The sequence below is a fragment of the Salmo salar genome, chromosome 13, assembly GCF_965601325.2.
Source record: "Salmo salar chromosome 13, fSalSal1, whole genome shotgun sequence".
Taxonomy (NCBI): Eukaryota; Metazoa; Chordata; class Actinopteri; order Salmoniformes; family Salmonidae; genus Salmo; species Salmo salar.
The window spans coordinates 87,957,490-87,981,827 of NC_138303.1; the positions used below are offsets into that span (position 1 = coordinate 87,957,490).

At 40.8% G+C, this 24,338-nt stretch overlaps 1 protein-coding gene across 1 annotated transcript; it reads right to left on the bottom strand.

Annotated features, from left to right (window-relative positions):
• LOC106568031 (relaxin receptor 1) lies at positions 1–24,222 on the bottom strand. Its single transcript, XM_014138037.3, has 18 exons — positions 24,087–24,222; positions 17,716–17,865; positions 17,365–17,436; positions 16,999–17,104; positions 16,768–16,839; positions 14,728–14,799; positions 13,672–13,743; positions 13,284–13,355; positions 13,113–13,187; positions 12,787–12,858; positions 4,228–4,299; positions 4,048–4,119; positions 3,010–3,081; positions 2,844–2,915; positions 2,015–2,244; positions 1,451–1,861; positions 750–962; positions 1–613 (listed from the first exon to the last, which is right to left on the bottom strand). Exons 1-18 carry the CDS (start codon positions 24,220–24,222, stop codon positions 417–419), a joined length of 2,238 nt encoding a protein of 745 aa, XP_013993512.3. The 3' UTR covers positions 1–416.
• Positions 24,223–24,338: the final 116 nt, after the last annotated feature.

The window sequence follows — 24,338 nt, forward strand, 5'->3', positions numbered from 1 at the left end:
TTTTTTCAATATTTTTTATTATACATTTATACAATACAATTTGTGTAATATCAATTGGGTACGCAAAATAATTTGTGATTCTGCACATCTGTGTTTACAATAACTGTATTCACACAAAACATTTGTTAATAAATTGGTTCCCAGGAAACGTGTTCTCTTGCAGGTAAAGAATGATTACAAGAATACATCTCTCCCCCTATCAAATACGGACATGGGTAGCCAACCCTCCTGGAGAGCCACTCAGTATGCAGGCTTTGCTCAAGCCCTGCTCAAACACACTGATCCTACTAATCAGAAGCGTAGCCAGATCTTGATGTTTTAAATTTTGTGTGTTCCAGAAGAGCTGGAACAAAAGCCTGCATACCCAGGCAGTAGCTCTCCAAGTGGACGGTTGGCCAACGGTTGGGTCCTTTTCGTTAAGGGGGAGCGCTGGGGTTCTGATAGGCTTCAGATACTTTTTGGGACGTTTCTCTGAGCCCAGCCTGTTTGCACTTGGCCTTCAAGCAGAGTTTGAGTTTGTCCTGGAAGGAGCTGGCAGTGATGGTGTACAGAATGGGGTTTAGGGCACTATTGATGGGCAGGATGAAGATCACCACCCATAGAACGATCGTTCCTGGAGGACAGGGAGGAAGAGGAGGAGGAGAGGGTGGAGGAGGAGCCGGAGGAATAGGACGAGGAGTTCACAAAGATTAAACATAATGATAGCAATTTAATTGTAGTAATCATATAACCACATGTATCTGGTTTACCTGCTATTTCCACTCGTAAAAGGGAGAGGATCTTTAGGATGAATATAGGTGTCCAACACATGGCATCTGTGAAAACAATGAAGAAAAACCTCTTGGCTATAGAGACCTCCTTGTTGTAGACAGACTGTCTTGCTGTCTTGGCTGTTTTCTGTACAGAGTAAAACATGCTGGTGTAGGAGAAGACAATCATGATGAATGCAAAGAGATTCAACCCTGAAAGACAAAATGTGAAAAGCATGCTTTCATTACACTTTACAATATACCCGTCCTAACATATGTATTGAATAAAACTAAATTATGTCAGTAAAACCACAATCCGCGTAAAGGTATTGCAAAACTTGCTGAAATTTGGGATCTATCTTTTCTCATGGAGATTTGAACTGATTGGAACTGATTAGAACTAATTGGTATATAATAAGTCTAGCTGAGATCTAAGATGATGATGATGAGATTATAAACCCTTTTTTTCATGGCAGTCTCATGTCCCCCCAGGGAAATACATGGAACACAATCCAAGGCCTGTGCAATTCCAACCTCATCTTATATTATCCCCATTCCATTATCTTGTTGATTCACCACCATCAGAGCTGATTCCTATCCCAGTGAGCACAATACATTTTCAAACAAAAGGACACATTTTCAACCAAAAATATGTATTTTCAGCTTATTTTTTTATGTGCTCAGACGAATGTTCCTCTTACCCAGAAATATTCCAGTGGAGTAGCATCGGGCCCCTGGTTTCTCCATCTCGTCTGAGTGAAGTGGAAAACACACTCCATTCCTGCCATAGTAATTCCCGAACGTCTGCTTGTCCCATAAGGGAATGACGGCAATAATGAAGCCCAGGACCCAGATGAAGATGAGATAGCAGAGCGTCTGTTTACGTCCGGCTCTGTAGTTGTGGAAGGGGAACACAATGCACAGGTACTTCTCCAGAGTCATGTAGGTCAGAAGCATGACTGACACCTCAGTGGACAGCATGGCCAGACAGCCAATCAACTGGCACTGCAGGCTCTCCATCCACAGCTGGGCGTGTCTGTTGTACTCTCCACAGTACTTGATGTCAAACGCACCGATGAAGAACAGGTAGACTCCCATGAGGCAGTCAGCACCTAACAGATATAGCATGGATTTCAGGGATCTTAGTTAGTAAGTATACTTTGTTATGAGAGGAGTTTTATGAATCTCAATAAATAATGAGTTACCTAAGTACAAGGTAATGAGAAGTGATTGCTGCCCTCGTTGTGGTGAGGTATTCTACTCACAGCACAGTGATATGATGGCCATGGTGTGGTGCTGGTTTTCAGATGCAATGCAAGACCTCAGGCAGATCACAAAGATGTTGCCGAAGCAGATGATGAAGGCCACCACCCACACAAAAACACGAAGGATGATGTTCGCAAGAAGATTCTCAAATGTTGAAATTCCGTCAGTGTTTGGCTTGCAACTTCGCACATTAGGAGAGTAGCCGCAGTATTCAAATTTCTTAAAATAACTGATTCAGGAAAAAAGATACAAATAATATCACAATTAATCACCTTTGAACAAACTTCTGAAGTTTTACTTTTATCTTGATATGGTTGACAGTTGTATGAAGAGAGATTATCTAACAAATGGATACAGTTATACAGAGTCCTAAACTGCCCTCTAACTAGACTTTGGTGCTTTATATGCAGTGTGGACCTGACCTGTGCTGACTAAACATTATTTGTAGTAACAATACCTCACTGTACACTAAGCAATACAGCTGTTAGGAGTACATTTACTGTATAATGGCCCAATTAAGCCTGTACACGCTGTTGATCCACTATTTGTAAGTAGCTTATCAAACACTTTTAAAAAGTCCTGTATTATGCATGCACAAGAAGCCATGAATTCATTACTTGTTGGTAGGTAATTGGCAATGAATGTTTAGACATTTACGCATGCTATATTTATTCCATGTTTTTACCCTGGAAAGTAAGCTTATAACACATTAAATGAATTAAATCCCAATTAGAAGCTTCTACATGCTTAGTGCCTTACTGTTTATACAGTATGAAATAAAATGTTGTTGACATAAGAATAATAAATGAAGACAGAATATATACTCACATATGGGACAAGTTGCTAAGAGAGCGAAACATCTGAATACTGATGTTTGGTATTTCAACCTCCTCTATACTCCTGAGGGGAGCAAAAACGTTACTCTTTCTCCAATTCCCTAAAGCTAGTAGACCATGACACATAAGTACAGTATGAAATAAAAACTATTACTTACAGGGATTGCAAATTGACAAACATGTCAAACTGATCATCATAGATATGAGTTAGAGGGTTATTTGAGATGTTCCTGAGAGAAGAGGGGGGACATCAAGATTATATCACTTTGATTTATCACCCCTGTCTCTGTGGTCAACATGGCCTCAAGGCCAGGTTGATGGAAGACTCATTGAACAGTCAAGTTAATAAACTGCAACTCAACAATATACAGTTAGCATTTCTCCTACTTGATCGTACAAAGTGGATCAAACGCTTTCAATAAATCCATTGTAAGTAACAATAACATCTTTCAAAATAGTATATACAGTGAGTACACAAAACATTAAGACACCTGCTCTTTCTATGACATAAACTATGAATCCAGGTGAAAGCTATGATCACTTATTGTCACTTGTTAAATCCACTTCAATCCGTTTTGATGAAGGGAAGGAGACAGGTTAAAGAAGGATTTTTAAGCCTTGAGACAATTGAGACATAGATTGTGTATGTGCCATTCAGAGAGTGAATGGGAAAGACAAAAGACTGAAGTGCCTTTGAAAGGGTTGGCAGGTAGCCTAGTGGTTAAGCATGTTGGGCAAGTGACAAAGGTTGCTGGTTCAAATCCCTGAGACCTGGTTTGAATCTATGTGCCCTTGAGCAAGGCACTTAACCCTAATTTCCCTGGATAAGAGCATCTGCTGAATGACTAAAATGTAAAGGGGTATGGTAGTAGGTGTCAGGCGCACTGGTTTATGTCAAGAATTGCAACGCTGCTGGGTTTTTCATGCTCAATAGTGTCCTGTGTGTATCAAGAATGGTCCACCACCCAAAGGACATCCAGCCAACTTGACACAACTGTGGGAAGCGTTTGAGTCAACACGGGCCAGCATCCCTGTGGAAAACTTTCGACACCTTGGGGAGTCCATGTCCCGATGATTTGAGGCTGTACCGAGTGTAAAGCGGGGGGTGCAACTCAATATATGGAAGGTATTTTTAATGTTTGGTATACTCAGCGTATATTAGGGCTAGGATTCAAATAGCAATTGGATATACTCACAACTGTTTTAGGTTTAGAAGATTTCTAAACATAGTTGGGGAGAACTCCTCAAATTTGTTTACAGATATGTCCCTGGAATGATAAAGAAAATATTTTCAACAATGAAATACATTACTGTATTTGGACATTTTACAGCATTATTTGACCCATATAATGTTGTGTTAAGTACAGTTAACTCACAGGTCTATCAGGTTTGGCATTCCAAAAAATATTCCCTCCTCAATGGTATGTACTCTGTTTTTTCGAAGAGCCCTGCAAAATAAATGTCCCTATAAGTGGTAATTGTTGATCAAGAACCTACTAACTAGACCAACTACATGACTTGAATAGTAGTAGGGCCTACAATAATTTACATACACTGCTTGTTAGATTTTATTTGGAGTTGAATCTGGATAGTAGGTATATCCTAAAGATATTGGGTACTATTTATATAAAAGCAAAACAAATTCTTTCCTCCCACTGATACCTATCAAACTCAATTTGATGTGTTGCTACTTATCCCTCACCAGAGGAAATCCAGCCCAGCCTCAATAATCGCACATCGAATGTGGATCAAGTGTTGAAGTGTTCGTCTGCTGGTTCGGCCACTGTGTTTTAGGGACCACCCGCATTTTTCACCTGATTCTGCAATTAAAATTGGTGCGCACTCTGCAAATTACAAAAAAGTACTCTCCACCAGCACACGATATTGGTGTCTGGGCACTTCTCGAACACATACTCTGTGTGTACGTATTTTGAAGCATGCATCGATGTAAGCTTAACGGAAAGTATGCACAGAAATATGATGCAACCACGTAAAAATCAATGGCAGATATTATTTGAGCGGAAGCGAGAGAAAATACACTCTGACTTCGGAAAGAAATGTTGCCTATTCACATCTTATATGTTGCCTGACAACAATATTTTATCTTGATATGTTAATAAATACAGTTTATTAGGAATGTATTCAGACCCGTTAACTTTTTCCACATTTTGTTATGTTACAGCCTTATTCTAAAATTGATAAAAAATGTATTTTTCTTCCTCAATCTACACAAAATACCACATAATGACAAAGCAAAAACAAGTTTTTAGAAATGTTTGTAAATGCAAATGCAAAAAATAAATAAAAATGGTTACATCATATTTACATAAGTATTCAGACCCTTTAGCCAGTACTTTGTTGAAGCACCTTTGGCAGCGATTACAGCCTTGAGTCTTCTCGCTACAAGCTTGGCACACCTGTATTTGGGGAGTTTCTCCCATTCTTCTCTGCAGATCCACTCAAGCTCTGTCAGGTTGGATGGGGAGCGTTGCTGCACAGCTATTTTTAAGTCTCTCCAGAGAAGTTCGATCGGGTTCAAGTCCAGGCAAAGGCTACTCAAGGACATTCAGAGACTTGTCCCGAAGCCACCCCTGCGTTGTCTTGGCTGTGTGCTTAGGGTCGTTGCCCTGTTGGAAGGTGATCCTTCGCCCCAGTCTGAGGTCCTGAGCGCTCTAGAGAGGGATTTCATCAAGGATCTCTCTGTACTTTGCTACGTTCATCTTTCCCTCGATCTTGACTAGTCTCCCAGTCCCTGCCACTGAAAAACATCCCCACAGCATGATGGTGCCATCACCATGCTTCACCGTAGGGATGGTATTGGCTTGGTTTCCCCCAGAAGTGGTGCTTGGCATTCAGGCCAAAGAGTTCAATCTTGCTTTCATCAGACCAGAGAATCTTGTTTCTCATGGTCTGTGAGTCCTTTAGGTGCCTTTTGGCACCTAAAGGCCTACAGGGAGGAGACGAGGGCCCTCGGAGTGTGGTGTCAGGAAAATAACCTCACACTCAACGTCAACAAACAAAGGAGATGATCGTGGACTTCAGGAAACAGCAGAGGGAGCACCCCCCTATCCACATCGATGGGACAGTAGTGGAGAAGGTGGAAAGTTTTAAGTTCCTCGGCGTACACATCACGGAAAAACTGAAATGGTCCACCCACACAGACAGCGTGGTGAAGAAGGTGCAACAGCACCTCTTCAACCTCAGGAGGCTGAAGAAATTTGGCTTGTCACCATAAACACTCACAAACTTCTACAGATGCACAATCGAGAGCATCCTGTTGGGCTGTATCACCGCCTGGTACGGCAACTGCTCCGCCCACAACCGTAAGGCTCTCCAGAGGGTAGTGAGGTCTGCACAACGCATCACCGGGGGCAAACTACCTGCCCTCCAGGACACCTACACCACCCGATGTCACAAGAAGGCCAAAAAGATCATCAAGGACAACAACCACCCGAGCCACTGCCTGTTCACCCCGCTATCATCCAGAAAGCGAGGTCAGTACAGGTGCATCAAAGCTAGGACCAAGAGACTGAAAAACAGCTTCTATTTCAAGGCCATCAAACTGTTAAACAGCCATCACTAACATTGAGTGGCTGCTGCCAACATACTGACTCAAATCTCTAGCCACTTAATAATTCAAAATTGTGTGTAATAAATGTATCACTAGTCACTTTAAACAATGCCACTTTATATAATGTTTACATACCCTACATTACTCATCTCATATGTATATACTGTACTCTATACCATCTACTGCATCTTGCCTATGCCGTTCGGCCATCGCTCATCCATATACACTGCTCAAAAAATAAAGGGAACAGGTGGAAATTATAGGCAATTAGCAAGACACCCCCAATAAAGGAGTGGTTCTGCAGGTGGGGACCACAGACCACTTCTCAGTTTCTATGCTTCCTGGCTGATGTTTTGGTCACTTTTGAATGCTGGCGGTGCTTTCATTCTAGCGGTAGCATGAGACGGAGTCTACAACCCACACAAGTGGCTCAGGTAGTGCAGCTCATCCAGGATGGCACATCAATGCAAGCTGTGGCAAGAAGGTTTGCTGTGTCTGTCAGCGTAGTGTCTAGAGCATGGAGGCGCTACCAGGAGACAGGCCAGTACATCAGGAGACGTGGAGGAGGCTGTAGGAGGGCAACAACCCAGCAGCAGGACCGCTACCTCCGCCTTTGTGCAAGGAGGAGCAGGAGAAGCACTGCCAGAGCCCTGCAAAATGACCTCCAGCAGGCCACAAATGTGCATGTGTCTGCTCAAACGGTCAGAAACAGACTCCATGAGGGTGGTATGAGGGCCCGACGTCCACAGGTGGGGGTTGTGCTTACAGCCCAACACCGTGCAGGACGTTTGGCATTTGCCAGAGAACACCAAGATTGGCAAATTCGCCACTGGCGCCCTGTGCTCTTCACAGATGATAGCAGGTTCACACTGAGCACGTGACAGACGTGACAGAGTCTGGAGACGCTGTGGAGAACGTTCTGCTGCCTGCAACATCCTCCAACATGACCGGTTTGGCGGTGGGTCACTCATGGTGTGGGGTGGCATTTCTTTGGGGGGCCGCACAGCCCTCCATGTGCTCGCCAGAGGTAGCCTGACTGCCATTAGGTAGCGAGATGAGATCCTCAGACCCCTTGTGAGACCATATGCTGGTGCGGTTGGCCCTGGGTTCCTCCTAATGCAAGACAATGCTAGACCTCATGTGGCTGGAGTGTGTCAGCAGTTCCTGCAAGAGGAAGGCATTGATGCTATGGACTGGCCCACCCGTTCCCCAGACCTGAATCCAATTGAGCACATCTGGGACATCATGTCTTGCTCCATCCACCAATGCCACGTAGCACCACAGACTGTCCAGGAGTTGGCGGATGCTTTATTCCAGGTCTGGGAGGAGATCCCTCAGGAGACCATCTGCCACCTCATCAGGAGCATGCCCAGGCATTGTAGGGAGGTCATACAGGCACGTGGAGGCCACACACACTACTGAGCCTCATTTTGACTTGTTTTAAGGACATTACATCAAAGTTGGATCAGCCTGTAGTGTGGTTTTCCACTTTAATTTTGAGTGCGACTCGAAAATCCAGACCTCCATGGGTTGATAAATTGGATTTCCATTGATTATTTTTGTGTGATTTTGTTGTCAGCACATTCAACTATGTAAAGAAAAAAGTATTTAATAAGATTATTTCTTTCATTCAGATCTAGGATGTGTTGTTTATGTGTTCCCTTTCTTTTTTTGAGCAGTATATTTATATGTACATATTCCTATTCATTCCTTTACACTTGTGTTTTTAAGGTATTTGTTGTGAAATTGTTAGATTACTTGTTAGATATTACTGCATGGTCGGAACTAGAAGCACAAGCATTTCGCTACACTCGCACTAACATCTGCTAACCATGTGTATGTGTCCAATAAAATTTGATTTGGTGTGTGCATTTCCAAATCATGTCCAATCAATTGAATTTACCACAGGTGGATTCCAATCAAGATGTAGAAACATGTCAAGGATGATCAATGGAAACAGGATGCACCTGAGCTCAATTTCGAGTCTCATAGCAAAGGGTCTGAATACTTATGTAAATAAGGTATCTGTTTAAAAAAAAATATATATATACATTTGCAAGCATTTCTAAAAACCTGTTTTCGCTTTGTCATTATGGGGTATTGTGTGTTGATTGATGAGGAAAATGTCTTATTTAATCTATTTTAGAATAAGGCTGTAACATAACAAAATGTGGAAAAAGTGAAGGGGTCTGAATACTTTCCGTATGCACTATACGGTCGTGGCCAAAAGTTTTGAGAATGACACAAATATTAATTTTCACAAAGTCTGCTGCTTCAGTGTCTTTAGATATTTTTGTCAGATGTTACTATGGAATACTGAAGTATAATTGCAAGCATTTCATAAGTGTCAAAGGCTTTTATTGACAATTACATGAAGTTGATACAAAGAGTCAATATTTGCAGTGTTGACCCTTCTTTTTCAAGACCTCTGCAATCCGCCCTGGCATGCTGTCAATTAACTTCTGGGCCACATCCTGACTGATGGCAGCCCATTCTTGCATAATCAATGCTTGGAGTTTGTCAGAATTTGTGGGTTTTTGTTTGTCCACCCGCCTCTTGAGGATTGACCACAAGTTCTCAATGGGATTAAGGTCTGGGGAGTTTCCTGGCCATGGACCCAAAATATCGATGTTTTGTTCCCCGAGCCACTTAGTTGTCACTTTTGCCATATGGGTAAACATAGGGTTTATAGATAAATGCCAAAAATAAGGTATGTGGTAAACACAGGTTCAAGAGATCTTAGTCTTCCCTGTGGCTCAGTTGGTAGAGCATGGTGTTTGCAATGCCAGGGTTGTGGGTTTGATTCCCACGGGGGGCCAGTATAAAAAACAAAAAAAATGCATGAAATGTATACATTCACTACTGTAAGTTGCTCTGGATAAGAGCGTCTGCTAAATGACTTACATGTAATCTTATGTTTTGTTCTGAGATAATCTTCATTAGTTTGTCACTTTTTGTGAATTTGGAAATTATAAAGGTCATGTTAACTGACTGCTATTATCTCTATTATTCTACAATGTTGTAAATAGTAGAATATCTCATAGAACAAAACGTGTTACCCTCAGATTGTGTTAACCTCAGACCTTATTTTCGGTGTTCATCCCAAAACCCTATTCTTTCGCCATTCATTCCCCCCCCCCCCCCCCCCCCCCCCCATAATGATGGCTGTATGAACCCAGAGATGAAGAGGAAGAGAGGCCCAACTCGGAGGAAAATCTCTCTCCAGCAGGTGCCCATTTTTCTTTGATTCGCCCACCAAGCAAGGACTTTTTGTATGGTCAAGAAAAACATTTATGGCTTATTTGCTACGTGAGATTTATTTGATCAAATAGAAGTTTCATAACGCTTAAGTTGTTACACGTGTACTGATATACAGTACCATTCAAAAGTTTGGACACCTACACATTCAAGGGTTTGTCTTTATTTACTATTTTCTACATTGTAGAATAACAGTGATGACATCAAAACTATGAAATAACACATATGGAAACATGTAGTAATCAAAAAAGTGTTAAACAAATGAAAATATATTTGAGATTCTTCAAAGTAGTCACCCTTTGCCTTGATGAAAGCCTTGCACACTCTTGGCGTTCCTCTCAACCAGCTTCATGAGGTAGTCAATTATAATGCATTTCAATTAACAGGTGTGCCTTGTTAAAAGTTAATTTGTGGAATTTCTTTCCTTAATGCGTTTGAGCCAATCAGCTGTGCTGTGACAAGGTAGGGGTGGTATACAGAAGATAGCCCTATTTAGTAAAAGACCAAGTCCATATTATGGCAAGAACAGCTCAAATAAGCATTATTTCTTTAAGACATGAAGGTCAGTCAATCCGGAAAATGTCAAGAACTTTTAAAGTTTCTTCAAGTGCAGTCGCAAAAACCACCAAGCGCTATGATGAAACTGGCTCTCATGAGGACCGCCACAGGAAAGGAAGACCCAGAGTTACCTCTGCTGCAGATCATAAGTTCATTAGAGTTAACTGCACCTCAGATTGCAGCCCAAATAAATGCTTCACAGAGTTCAAGTAACACACATCTCAACATCAACTGTTCAGAGACTGCGTGAATCAGGCCTTCATGGTCGAATCGCTGCAAAGAATCCACTACTGAAGGACACCAATAAGAATAGACTTGATTGGGCCTTAGAAACACGAGCAATGGACATTAGACCAGTGGATATCGGTCCTTTGGTCTAATGAGTCCAAATTTGAGATATTTTTTGCTTCCAACCGCTGTGTCTTTGTGACGCAGAGTAAGTGAATGGATGATATTCACATATGTGGTTTCCACCGTTAGGCATGGAGGAGATGGTGTGGGGCTGCTTTGCTGGTGACACTCTCAGTGATTTATTTAGAATTCAAGGCACTCTTAACCAGCATGGATACCACGGCATTCTGCAATGATGCGCCATCCCATCTGGTTTGCGCTTAGTGGGTCTATCATTTTGTTTTTCAACAGGACAGTGACCCAAAACACACCTCCAGGCTGTGTGAAGGCTATTTGACCAAGGAGAGTGATGGAGTGCTGCATCAGATTAACTGGCCTCCACAATCACCCGACCTCAACCCAATTGAGATGGTTTGGAATGAGTTGGACCGCAGAGTGAAGGAAAAGCAGCCAACAAGTGCCCAGCATATGTGGGAACTCCTTCAAGACTGTTGGAAAAGCATTCCTCAAGAAGCTGGTTGAGAGAATGCCAAGAGTGTGCCAAGCTGTCATCAAGGCAAAGGGTGGCTACTTTGAAGAATCTGAAATATAAAATATATTTTGATTTGTTTAACACTTTTTTGGTTACTACATGATTCCATATGTGTTATTTCAGTTGTGATGTCTTCACTATTATTATACAATGTAGAAAATAGTACAAATGAAGAAATACCCTTGAATGAGTAGTTGTCCAAACTTTTGTCTGGTACTGTATGTAGGACACTTGAAATCCCATTAACTTTGAGAAAAAAACACATTATATTGGAGTTGTCTCGAGATGGCTATACATTTTCATGAAATGAGGCTAGTAGCATAGCATCTCTCGCAATTGAATACAGGCGATTGACGTCAACAACCCTAATCGAATATTTAAAAAAGGATTACAATAATGAGATGTATCAACCAATTCAAAGAAAGGATAGGCGGGAGCTAGACAGCTCACCATTCCACTTTGTGGACAACGTCTCCCATTCTGAGGGCAGAGAGACATGTATGTTGTCAGTATATCCATAATCTTTGACGACCCAGAGGTAACTCATTTTAGGACTACAAGCTGGTGAGCTATCCTCGTCAGTATCCAAAAACTAGACTATGAGCCAATCGGAGAGCACAAATCCTCACGTTGGGGAGCCAACAATTAAAAAAATTAAAAATAAATTAAAGGAAAAAATAGGGCATTTTCCTTTAAACTAGCTAACCACGGTAGCTTGATTAATTATAATGAAATCACAATGGATTAACTAGTTTCCATGAATCAGATGCCTGCGTTAGCTGCTGAGTTAGTGCCTTGTCCTTAGCTAGCCAGCTAGCTATGTTGTGTGAGCTAGCGAATATGCTAACGTTAGCAAGCTAACTAAACATTTGGCTATGGGCTGGCATTATGGGCTTATGAGAGAATTAAATTGTTTCTTTGTCATCTTGCTAGGTAGTAATCTAGCTGTAGACATCTGGCTAGTATCAACAAGGGCTTTCTATAAAATAGCAAAATGATTGCAGATAGCTTCGAATCTAGACCATAAGCAATACGCACAGATATGCATTGCCAAGCAATTCTATTTTAAGGCTGAGTGGCTGACGACTTCCAAGGTCATGGCTGTGTGAACACAAATAGGTTGACTGCCGACACTCTGTTCAGAGGTGTTAAGTACTTTAGGCAGGCAAACTTTTGACAATCCTACCGGTGTCTGAGCTTTAATACACCCCACACATTTCAGAATTTTTCTTCCCTGACTGTGCTGATTGCTTCTAAGGCCATGTGTGATGGAGAGAGTAATCACCAATGATAGAAACTGCCAACGTAATGTGTGTGGGCTCCAATGGTCTCACACCCTCAGACTGAATTTCATTACCAGCTGTAATAGTGCAGAGGCTCCAGACTGAAGTACATAGCTTTAGCACCAGCGCCACTTACCAGTCTGGGTTTTACAGCAGGAAATTTGTCCTTAGGGTAGGACAACATTTATTTTGAAATATAAATCATATGAAAACCAAGCAAGTGTCTTCTTTCATTGCGTTCATCTCTCTAGTGTAGTTGTAATTGTTGTAAAATAAATTAATGAATGTGAAGGCATTCTATGCAGTTGGATTTGGTACAAAGATTACAAAATATTGTAAAGGAGTTGAGGAAATTATCTATTTTTAATTAAACATAACTCACAATACTGTCAGAGTGGTGCAGTTTTGAAAGCTGGAAACCCACAAAGATGATATCCTGTTCCCCTCCAGTTCTCTGTGAAAAAGATGTCAGGCCATTCTGGCATTAATTCATGATATCAGCATCAGTATCTGGTAGTTGGTAAATGCTCAAAGTAGTGTTTTGATGAGAAAATTGTACATTTCTGAAAACAGATACTGTTGCAGAGTGATTATGGCAAACATTCATAAATAATACACATGGTTATGAGGAAACATGATTTAAGCGTTGTCAAATACAGTAAAATATATTTTCCATCATAGTGGGTTAGATGTTATTCTGTTACTTACAGCCAGTTTAATCTAGGCATTTCCAGGCAGACAGATTTCTTGGGGATGGATTCTAGGGAATTATTCAGCAAAGACCTGCAGCCAAATTAAATTTAAAAGAGTGTGTTGGTTAAATGATGATACAAATCTCATGAACTCTTAAAGTGAGAAGCACAGTGGCATGATACTTACAGGAAAAATAAAGATTTCAGGCCCTCAAACGATTTCTGTCTCATAGATGTGATTCTATTTTCGTCAAGAATCCTACACCCAGAGTAAACAGAGAAATATATCCATTTGTGTCCTACTCCACCAGACAACAACGGTGTCCATGAGTTCCTCTGTTTCTGGGTATATAGCAAAAAGGGCATAATTGCCAAAATCTCAAACTATCCCTTTAAGGTCATTGAGAACAACTGCCCAGTGCAGCACATTTCCCAACAAGATATACAGGTGTTTTTGTATCAATGAGATAAATACTGTCTACAAATCTCATGAATCCCACTGAGACACTGAAGCATTTCCTAATGAAGGTCTCTTTAAGGTCACTGGAAAAAATTCTCCACACCAGTTCACTTACAGCCACTCCAGGTTCGAGAGGTCTCCAAAAATGCCAGCCTTCAACGATGTAATCCGATTCTGACTGAGAAATCTTAGCACAGCAGGCCAGTTTTACAGGGAGGGAAAAACATACATCAAAGGGGATGAGGATGTACATTTTAAGATGAAAAGCCAGATAATAATAATGATAATAATAATAATAATATAGTAAAGAAAACAATATTGACAAAGGGACAGTTGTACATGCAGATCTTACTTCTGCACTTCCACTGCTTGCAAGTAATATGGAATGTGGTAAGGAAGGGTAACACATCCACCTGTTCCTCATGCAAATTCTATCTGAGACTATTAGGACAGAGCACTGACACATTTTCCTTGTCATTGTTTGTTTCCCACAGCCTTACACCGATAACACCCTGGGACACTCTGCAGAGGAGAGACACTAAATCAAAGCACGTTTTATTGGTCACATGCGCCGAATACAACAGGTGTAGACTTATCTGTGAAATGCTTACTTACGAGCCCTTTCCCACTAACATTAAGCTGGATGTGAAAATAGCTGTGACAAGTGAAAAGTAGGAGTAGTTGATTTTGCTGTTAACTATCCAAGACTATCTGTCAGAGTGACTAGTATATAATCTCCAAGATACTCTGTCCTCTGTGCATATCCTGACAGAGGAGGTTGAAAGGTTTCCATGTCTTCCTTTTAATTACAGACCGGCCGGGCTTCATCTGATTTATGTCTACTAGACCTGGGCACTTCACACGTCTTAGGTTTGAATAGCGGAGAAAGACTACAGTATCTGAATCTGAATCTATTTACACTTCTCAAGGATGCGCCAGTAAATGAGTCGGTGTATTCATTGACTGGTTCTCTTTGATTTCCCTACATATTTTGTTCTCAAGGAGCTCAACATACATTGTTGGCCCACTTACACATCCTACAGTATTACATACTACATAACTTACAATACCTTTTCATGAAGTGTGATGTAGGGCAACCATTAGAGGTGATGTAGGGATGTACGCATGGTACCGCAGGTCAGACCGTGGCCCATAATGAATTAGGACTTACAGTCTTCTTAGTGAGTAGAGTCCTGAGAATGCCTGCTTGGAGATTCTTTTGATCCTGTTGTCTTCCAGGTGTCTGTGGAACAGAAACATATTCAAAGGTTTTAATGACAAAGCCCTGGTATAATAAGAAAGAAAATAAGATCTCATCAATAATGAGACACAACTACATGATGATCGTCAGAGCGAGGATAAATATATTGAGGATTATGTTAGTATGTGACAAACACCACTTTCTTAATGGACAACTTTCTTACAACATTGGCTTTATCGTTCAGTTGAATGGAAATACTGTACCATTCAAGGCCACACATTGTTGGTGGATGCAGTCCTCTGTTAATGGTGTAACAAAGAGAGACTGGACAATCTGGACAATTATTTATGTAGGACATTCCACAAAACATTTGAACATTCAACAGAAGTGGCTCTTGAAGGTAAAGGTACCGCTACATTCTGCCTTTTCATAAGTATGGATGAATTGATTATTGACAAATTATTTTGTGGTATTTTATTGTCCAGGGTTTTAAACCCTCTTTGTGATTTGAATGAAGACTAATTCACATTAGACATTGCATGCATTTAAAGGTCCTGAACAGTCATCCTATTTCCCAAGTAAAATATCAATATTTGTTCCCGTTTTAAAATGATGTACATTTTCTCAAATTCGGAGCATCTCTCATTTCCAACTATCAGTAAGGCTGAAGGACCAGGCTGAGTTGGTGGGAAGCTAATAGGCTGAGTGGGTGGGGAGCTCACCTTGACTCACAGTTCTTTGAAACTCCTATGTCAATTAGCTTGGACACAATGTTGCAGTGAAATCATCTCAAGCAAACAAGATTGATATTGCATGCAACATCCAATCCTGTCATACATCAGATGATGGTTTCACAAATGATTTGGTTATTGTAACAGCATTTATATAAATACATTTCTGGTGGTAAAATGTATAGCCAAAATGAAACTGCCAGCACTGTTATATCAAGCTAGCTATGTAGCTCAGTTCATGTTGGACAATTTCAGTTGAAACTGGACAGGGAAAGGTCTGGGTTCACTTCATAAATTATACATCTCAGGTTTGACATATCCCATCTGTTGCAGTTCGCAGAGGCACTGACAGGTGTGTTGACATGACAACTGGATGGGAGTTCCGAACAGAATCATAGCCTACATTTCTACCCATCTTTTTCCATGCAGGATGGAGAAGACCTAGCTAGCCAGTAACTAGCTAACACCAAACACTTATAGTTTTCCCCTTTATCTGTATCTTTGACAGAAAGCATAGGCAGCAGCTCTATAGAGATGATGACTTGGAATGAAACAATAAAGTCATCAAATAAAACAAATGTAACATACACAACAACTGAAATATTTTATTTAAATAAAGTAATGTGAATAAATGATGGTTAACAAGTGATAATCAGTACTGGGCATTCACTACCATCATGGGACTTTTATTAATTGTTTTATTCTGTGTTAACAGAATTCATCCCACATAATGCATAGTGCATTTTTTATTTATTTTATTTTTACATTAATCAAAACTGTGATTTTTAAAATAATCAAACCGAAACCGAACCGACCTCAAAAAGCACTAATCGCTCAGTACTACCTGGAGGTAGAACTGAGCGATTTCCCTTTAGATATTACAGCTGCAAAGTCAAAGTTGGCTATACTGTAAAAATTCTATTTGCTTTTTGGTCTTAATTTAAGGTTAGGGTTAGCAGTGTGGTTAAGGTTAGGTTTAAAATCTGATTTTATGACTTTGTGGCTGTGCTAGCTATTGACCACTGCATAGCTGCCTCCAGAATAAGATTCATGCCGAAAAATGCTAACCTGCCCAGTAATCAAACTTTACCAATGTACCAGCAACAGTAATTTTTCATACTTTGGTCCATCCCATTTGATCTGGTTTCACCCAAATATCATCCAAATTGAAGAAAAACTTGTTTTGGACTGTTCAGGACCTTTAAACAGATTGAACATAAACACTTGTCAGAGTCAGTGCAGAGAAAGAAGGAAAGGTCAAAAAGGGTTTCACACTCACAGTCTCTCAAGGTGTCTGTAGCGGATGAACTGGTCTGGTTGGAGAGCTGTTATCTGGTTGCTGTTCAGCTCACTGAGGGTAGAGAGAGCTGCTAGTTTGACTGCCAATACAGCATCATAGATGTACACATTTTGTCCAGATGTTACAATAGGAATCTACTCTAGCAATCCCAATACCTATAACTGTGCTCTGGTGTTAGACTTCACAAGGGTAGGAATCCAGTATACTCACAGAGCTGTTATATTGGAAGACACAGCTGGGACGCTGAGTAGTCCCTTTTTGTTACAGTTAACTCTCCCGGCCTCACAGAAGCATACCTCTGGGAACACGTCCAGCACTGCAGAAAAGAAGCACAGAAGAAACATGCACACACATGTAGATAGATGCCCCACATACCATTTCCTGGAATTATTGTTTCTTAGAATTGCTCAAATTTATTTAGACTATTTACAGTAACAGAATGATGTGAATGGATGACCTCAATGTATGATTTCCAATGGGTTGATGCATTTTTAGCTTTAGTTAATGTATTAATTTAAACCAGCGCAACATTAGATATGTAAATAATTGCATTTGCTTCTGAAAATGTATACTCACTGCATTCCTTGGACTCTTCAACATTTTTCTTCATAAAGGCATCAAAAAGATGTGGCCACCCGCTGTTGTCCACTGTTCAGGGAAAGACAATAGAGACATATTGAATTTTTGTGCATTTGTATATCTTTGTGCGGAACTTAATTGTGTGAAGTTATCAACATGTTTGTTCATATTTTGTGTGACCTTGACAAATTGCTTGATGAATATCTCAGTACAGATGCATTGAAGCAGAAATTAGTCTTCTAAATGCTATCTTATTTCCCCCACCCCTGCCCTCCCTTCCACTTCAACAACCAGACACTGCACACTAACCATCTGTTTACCCTCCTGAAGCTGCTGTTCAAGACTCACCACAGTTCTCCTCATCAGCTCCATTAGCACAGTCCTGGACCCCATTGCAGTGGTAGAGCTGGGGCAGGCACACAGACAGGTTGCCACAAGGGAACTGGCCCAGTGGGCAGACATCAGCACCAGAATATAGGCTGCTGTCTGTGGATGATTCTGGAGGAGACACTCAAACATATCTGATTCAATCCAAAACGACATTAAATAACTTTCTTATTCAGGTTTCCTAGAGCATGGCCGTATTTTGAGTATCAATGGACAGAAGCAATCAAAAACAAGATAATGAAGTCATATAGGCGATATCAGGCAGTGTCAGAGGAAGTCCCAAAAATTGTCAGTCTCCAGCCACCGAAGCACTAGTTCTCTCTAATACCGCATGACAAGTGGTACCATTACACCAAGTCTAGAACCAACAGGACCCTGAACAGCTTCTACCCCCAAGCCGTGAGACTGCTAAACAAGACTGGTAAATGGCTAACCGGACTATATGCATTGACCCTTGCTCTAATTCTCTTACACTGATTCTATGCGCACACAATGGACTCTACTCACACATACTTACACTGACACCCCAACACACATATACAATACATAGGCCCACACACACATGTGCATACATGCATACTGACGCCATGCACACAAGCACACACTTTCACACTCACCAAATACGCTGCTGCTACTGTCTATCTTGTTGCCTAGTCACTTTACCCCTCCAAATTTTGTTGGTACAGCATGAAATGAAAACTTATTAAAGTATGTTTTTTTCTCACGCATCTACAGTGCCTTCGGAAAGTATTCAGACCCCTTGACTTTTTCAAAATGTTGATACACTACAACCATATTATAAAATGGATCAATTAAAATAAAATCCTTTGTAATCCACACACAACATCCCATAATGACAAAGTGAAAACAGGTTTTTAGAAATGTTTGCAAATTTATTACAAATCATGGTAAACAATTTTTACACCTGAATTTATTTAGGCTTGCCATAACAAATGGGCTGAATACTTATTCCCTCCAGATACTTCAGCTTTTCATTTGTAAGTCATTATTACACATTTCTAAAAACACAATTCTACTTTGACATTATAGGGTATTGTGTGTGTGTGTGTGTGTGTGTGTGTGTGTGTGTGTGTGTGTGTGTGTGTGTGTAGGCCAGTGACAAACTCTCAATTGAACCCATTTTAAATTCATGGCTGTAACACAAATGTTGTTACACAACAAAATGTGGACAAGGTCTTGTTACTCATTGTTATTCACTGTATATTTATTCCTTTTGTCACTATTTATATAATAATTTTAAAAAGTTGAATCTATCTTGAACTTTGCATCATTGGAAAATAACTTGTAATATTTAATTTGACATAGAAAATTCAGAGAAATATGACATGTAAAACTGATGAAAAACTGAAAACATTGTATGAGCATAATGGCTTTGTATATGGCCTGCTTGGAGGTATCAGGAAACAGCTAAGTGCACCTATTTGTTACTGTCAAATTTCATATGGAGACCATAGATTTATTCTAAATAATGCATGACATTTATTGAGCGCCTGTGGTTAAATACAGTGATTGAAATAAAAACAAATGATCAGGCTTTTTGATATATAACAAGTAGACAGTCCTACATCAAAGACCTTGACGATACATGACATCTATGATGGTAGTTTTTGCCTTCTTGTCAAGATGTCTGAGTTCGAGATGCTGTCAGGTCACATGACTGATGGAAGCTGTGCTTAGAACACTGACTGATCTGCCACCACTCGTGTGACCTCACAGCCTCAAGACGTCACGCAGGTTCCCCTTCGTTCACCCACATTCCCCATAGTAGCAGTGGAACAGCTCCGGGGGTGGAATGGAGGTTTTTCTTCTAAATTACTACAACAGTTTGCCACACGTGTAAAAAATAAAAAAAACTTTATACAAGTTCACTTTACTGTTAAATTGTTTGTATTTGTAGAACTGAGATACCCAAAGGAATTAAGACAGACAGTTTATTACTGTACATTTAATTTCACACAATGCACATCGTAAATGTGATGCTCTGCATAATCACAAGCAACATCCCACTTGGCACAAACTGGTTGACTCAGTCATTTCATTATAATTTGTCAACCTATTGCTACGTGGAAAATACATTGGATTTGAAAACAGTAGATTGGATGTGATGTTTTTAGGGTGACTTTTCAACCACAGGATAGCTTCAATATATACTGCTCAAAAAAATAAAGGGAACACTAAAATAACACATCCTAGATCTGAATGAATGAAATAATCTTATTAAATACTTTTTTGTTTACATAGTTGAATGTGCTGACAACAAAATCACACAAAAATAATCAATGGAAATCCAATTTATCAACCCATGGAGGTCTGGATTTGGAGTCACACTCAGAATTAAAGTGGAAAACCACACTACAGGCTGATCCAACTTTGATGTAATGTCCTTAAAACAAGTCAAAATGAGGCTCAGTAGTGTGTGTGGCCTCCACGTGCCTGTATGACCTCCCTACAACGCCTGGGCATGCTCCTGATGAGGTGGCGGATGGTCTCCTGAGGGATCTCCTCCCAGACCTGGACTAAAGCATCCACCAACTCCTGGACAGTCTGTGGTGCAACGTGGCGTTGGTGGATGGAGCGAGACATGATGTCCCAGATGTGCTCAATTGGATTCAGGTCTGGGGAACGGGCGGCCAGTCCATAGCATCAATGCCTTCCTCTTGCAGGAACTGCTGACACACTCCAGCCACATGAGGTCCAGCATTGTCTTGCATTAGGAGGAACCCAGGGCCAACCGCACCAGCATATGGTCTCACAAGGGGTCTGAGGATCTCATCTCGGTACCTAATGGCAGTCAGGCTACCTCTGGCGAGCACATGGAGGGCTGTGCGGCCCCCCAAAGAAATGCCACCCCACACCATGACTGACCCACCGCCAAACCGGTCATGCTGGAGGATGTTGCAGGCAGCAGAACGTTCTCCACGGCGTCTCCAGACTCTGTCACGTCTGTCACATGTGCTCAGTGTGAACCTGCTTTCATCTGTGAAGAGCACAGGGCGCCAGGGGCGAATTTGCCAATCTTGGTGTTCTCTGGCAAATGCCAAACGTCCTGCACGGTGTTGGGCTGTAAGCACAACCCCCACCTGTGGACGTCGGGCCCTCATACCACCCTCATGGAGTCTGTTTCTGACCGTTTGAGCAGACACATGCACATTTGTGGCCTGCTGGAGGTCATTTTGCAGGGCTCTGGCAGTGCTCCTCCTGCTCCTCCTTGCACAAAGGCGGAGGTAGCGGTCCTGCTGCTGGGTTGTTGCCCTCCTACGGCCTCCTCCACGTCTCTGGACACTACGCTGACAGACACAGCAAACCTTCTTGCCACAGCTCGCATTGATGTGCCATCCTGGATGAGCTGCACTACCTGAGCCACTTGTGTGGGTTGTAGACTCCGTCTCATGCTACCACTAGAGTGAAAGCACCGCCAGCATTCAAAAGTGACCAAAACATCAGCCAGGAAGCATAGGAACTGAGAAGTGGTCTGTGGTCACCACCTGCAGAACCACTCCTTTATTGGGGGTGTCTTGCTAATTGCCTATAATTTCCACCTGTTGTCTATTCCATTTGCACAACAGCATGTGACATTTATTGTCAATCAGTGTTGCTTCCTAAGTGGACAGTTTGATTTGACAGAAGTGTGATTGACTTGGAGTTACATTGTGTTGTTTAAGTGTTCCCTTTATTTTTTTGAGCAGTATATATATATATATATATATATATATATATATATATATATATATATATATATATAAACTTCAATATAGACAAACCTTGTATAGAATATGTTGAATTTGTACATCTAAACATCAGATCTTCAACATTATATCCACTATCAGTCTGGGCAGCTCCTCCTACAGAAGAATTTATCAATCTACAGCTACCCTTTGGACTCCCAGCCAAGGTTTTAACCAAGCCCTGCTTAGCTATGCTATTTGTCACTAACTATTACCAATGTGCTATCATGAGAATGATTGTTGAGAGAACTCAACTGAAAAACAAGATAGATTCCCTGTTTCTATCGAAGTCATTCCAAAGGGTAGGTTTAATAAAGCAAATGAAATGTGACCATACTTTATCACTCATATCAATGATATTTAGGCCTACGGTTTGTAGCATTTAAGTCATCAACAATTGTTTCAACTAAATCCAGAATTCAACTAAAAACATTTATTTTGGTAAAAACAGTAGGATAAATACACATGTAGGTAGAATCCGATTTCACATGTAATGATATTTAATATTATACAACAGATGTGTCTAATGTTGATTGGTAAAAACTGCATTCTAGCCTGTGTCCATTCCATAAATTACCACCGGCTAAATCTATGATGTTAAAATGACTTACTCTGTTCCATCTGACTGTGCAATCCACTGTCTCATCAGCCCAGTCAGGCAATTTATAAACTTTATCTCCACTATAAAAAGCATCTAGACATTATCTCACATTTCTTTAGACTAACATTAAGTTTTCAACAGCGGAGATTTGTTGCTGTCTCTCTGACATTTTGTACATTGTTTCAATATTAAAATTCGATTTCCAGCTGTCGCATAGTAATGAACATGTTCGGATGAGACAGATAGGCAGGCAGCTTTTCTCAGAAATCATGAATTAGCAGAATTTGTATGGATTTATACAAAGAAATATCAATAGAAAACAGGTCAAACGAAACTAAGCTAGTTTGCAGTCTTTCCAGCTTCAGTTTGAAGTGATTGTGTTAGCTGTGTTGTTGGCTAGCTCCTCTGAACAACAGTGTCCTGACGAGAGAGCACATTTTCTATGCCAGGTGAATTAGCATTGTTATGGATGTATCCAAATAAATGTCACTGGAAACAGCTTAAACAAATGCAGCTAATTTGAAGTTTTCTGGCTGCATTGTTTGACATGACTAAGTTAGCGGTAGTTGGCTGGCTAGCAAGCAAGGGATAAGAACGTTGCCAGCCAGTATGACAATAGAACATTTAAAAAGCGAACGACTGGGTCGCGTCCATAGATCCAGAACAAAAAGACTAAACGACTGGGTCGTGTCTCTGGCAACCGAACTGATAGAACGAACGACCAGCCGGCTTGGGTAGCAACCCTAGATTTGTGTTGAGACTATATCTTGAGGAAGGATGGAATGGTATTAATAAATTAATCAAAATCACGTTTTTAATTAAAATATGTAAATCATTATTTTAATATGGTAATCCATTGAATAAAAGTGATAATGCCCTCGAAGCTGGTGTTTGGAGGCTATATTGGCATGGTTTTCTGTCCCTCTGTCCTTCCAATATGGATATTTGTCTGCATTGTCAATCAAACACAATTCAATATTACTTTTATAATACAGTATATAGCCTAAAGTTAAGGCTTTTAAACTAATGAAACATTCAACTGTAAAATGAGTACCACATCCAGGGCCACATTGAGGTTACTGTAACTATAAATGTATTCTTATGTTATCATATATGAAGTGTACGTGTTCAAGATAGCATGCATAGGTTTTCGCAAGACTGGAGAGATCTTCACAATTGCTGTAATAATCTGTGCAGAATCTTGAACGGCATTGATCACTTGCACCATGTACTTTTCATGTAATCTCAACTGCAGTTCAGGTCATTTGGTTCTGCTATTAGATGAAGCACAGTGATAACACTGTTGTATAAATAAGCAACATATCAGACATTGTTTATCCATTGGAATTTGGTTGTGCTTTAAGATGGTTGAAAGCATAATGATAACACATTGAAAATTCAACTAATTTTGGCTGTCTTTTTGAGTGGGTGAATTATACACTCAGTAGCTGGTTTATTAGGTACACCCATCCAGTACCAGGTCGGACCTCCCTTTACCTCCAGAACAGCCTGAATTCTTCAGGGCATGGAAACATTGCTCAATTAGTATAAAGGGACCTAACGTGTGCCAGGAAAATATTCCCCACATCATTACACCACCGCCACTAGCATGTGCCATTGACAGCAGGCAGGATGGGGCCATGGACTCATGCTGTTATTTGCCATATCCTGACGATTCAAGAACTGGGATTTGTCAGAACAGGGAATGTTTTTCCACTCTTCAATTGTCTAGTGAAGGTGAGCACATGCCCACTGGAGCCGCTTCTTCTTGTTTTTAGCAGATAGGATTGGAACCCGATGTGGTCGTCTGCTGCAATAGCCCATCCGTGACAAGGACTGACGAGTTGTACGTTCCGAGATGCCGTTCTGCGCCGTTATTTGGGGCCCGCCTGTTAGCTTGCACGATTCTTGCCATTCTCCTTAGACCTCTCATCAACAAGCTGTTTTCACTCACATTATTGCTGCTGACTGGATGTTTTTTGCACCATTCTCTGTAAACCCTAGCACTGTCGCGTGTGAAAAGCCCAGGAGGCCAGCCTTTTCTGAGATACTGGAACTGGCACACTTGGCACCGACGATCATACCATGCTCAAAGTTACTTAGGTCACTAATTTTGCCCATTCTAACGTTCAATCAAACATTTTTTTATTTATTTAACTAGGCAAGTCCATTAAGAACAAATTCTTATTTACAATGACGGCCTAGGAACAGTGTGTTAACTGTCTTGTTCAGGGACA

What these genes read in the sequence shown, in the direction of transcription:
- LOC106568031 (XM_014138037.3), bottom strand. Translation starts at nt 24,222, where the DNA reads ATGGGCAAAATTAGTGACCTAAGTAACTTTGAGCATGGTATGATCGTC. An exon ending in GCTAGGGTTTACAGAGAATG is followed by an intron (nt 17,866 to 24,086) that starts GTGCAAAAAACA and finishes TGTCTCCTCCAG; the next exon opens with AATCATCCACAGACAGCAGC. An exon ending in GGCCATCATATCACTGTGCT is followed by an intron (nt 1,862 to 2,014) that starts GTGAGTAGAATA and finishes TATATCTGTTAG; the next exon opens with GTGCTGACTGCCTCATGGGA.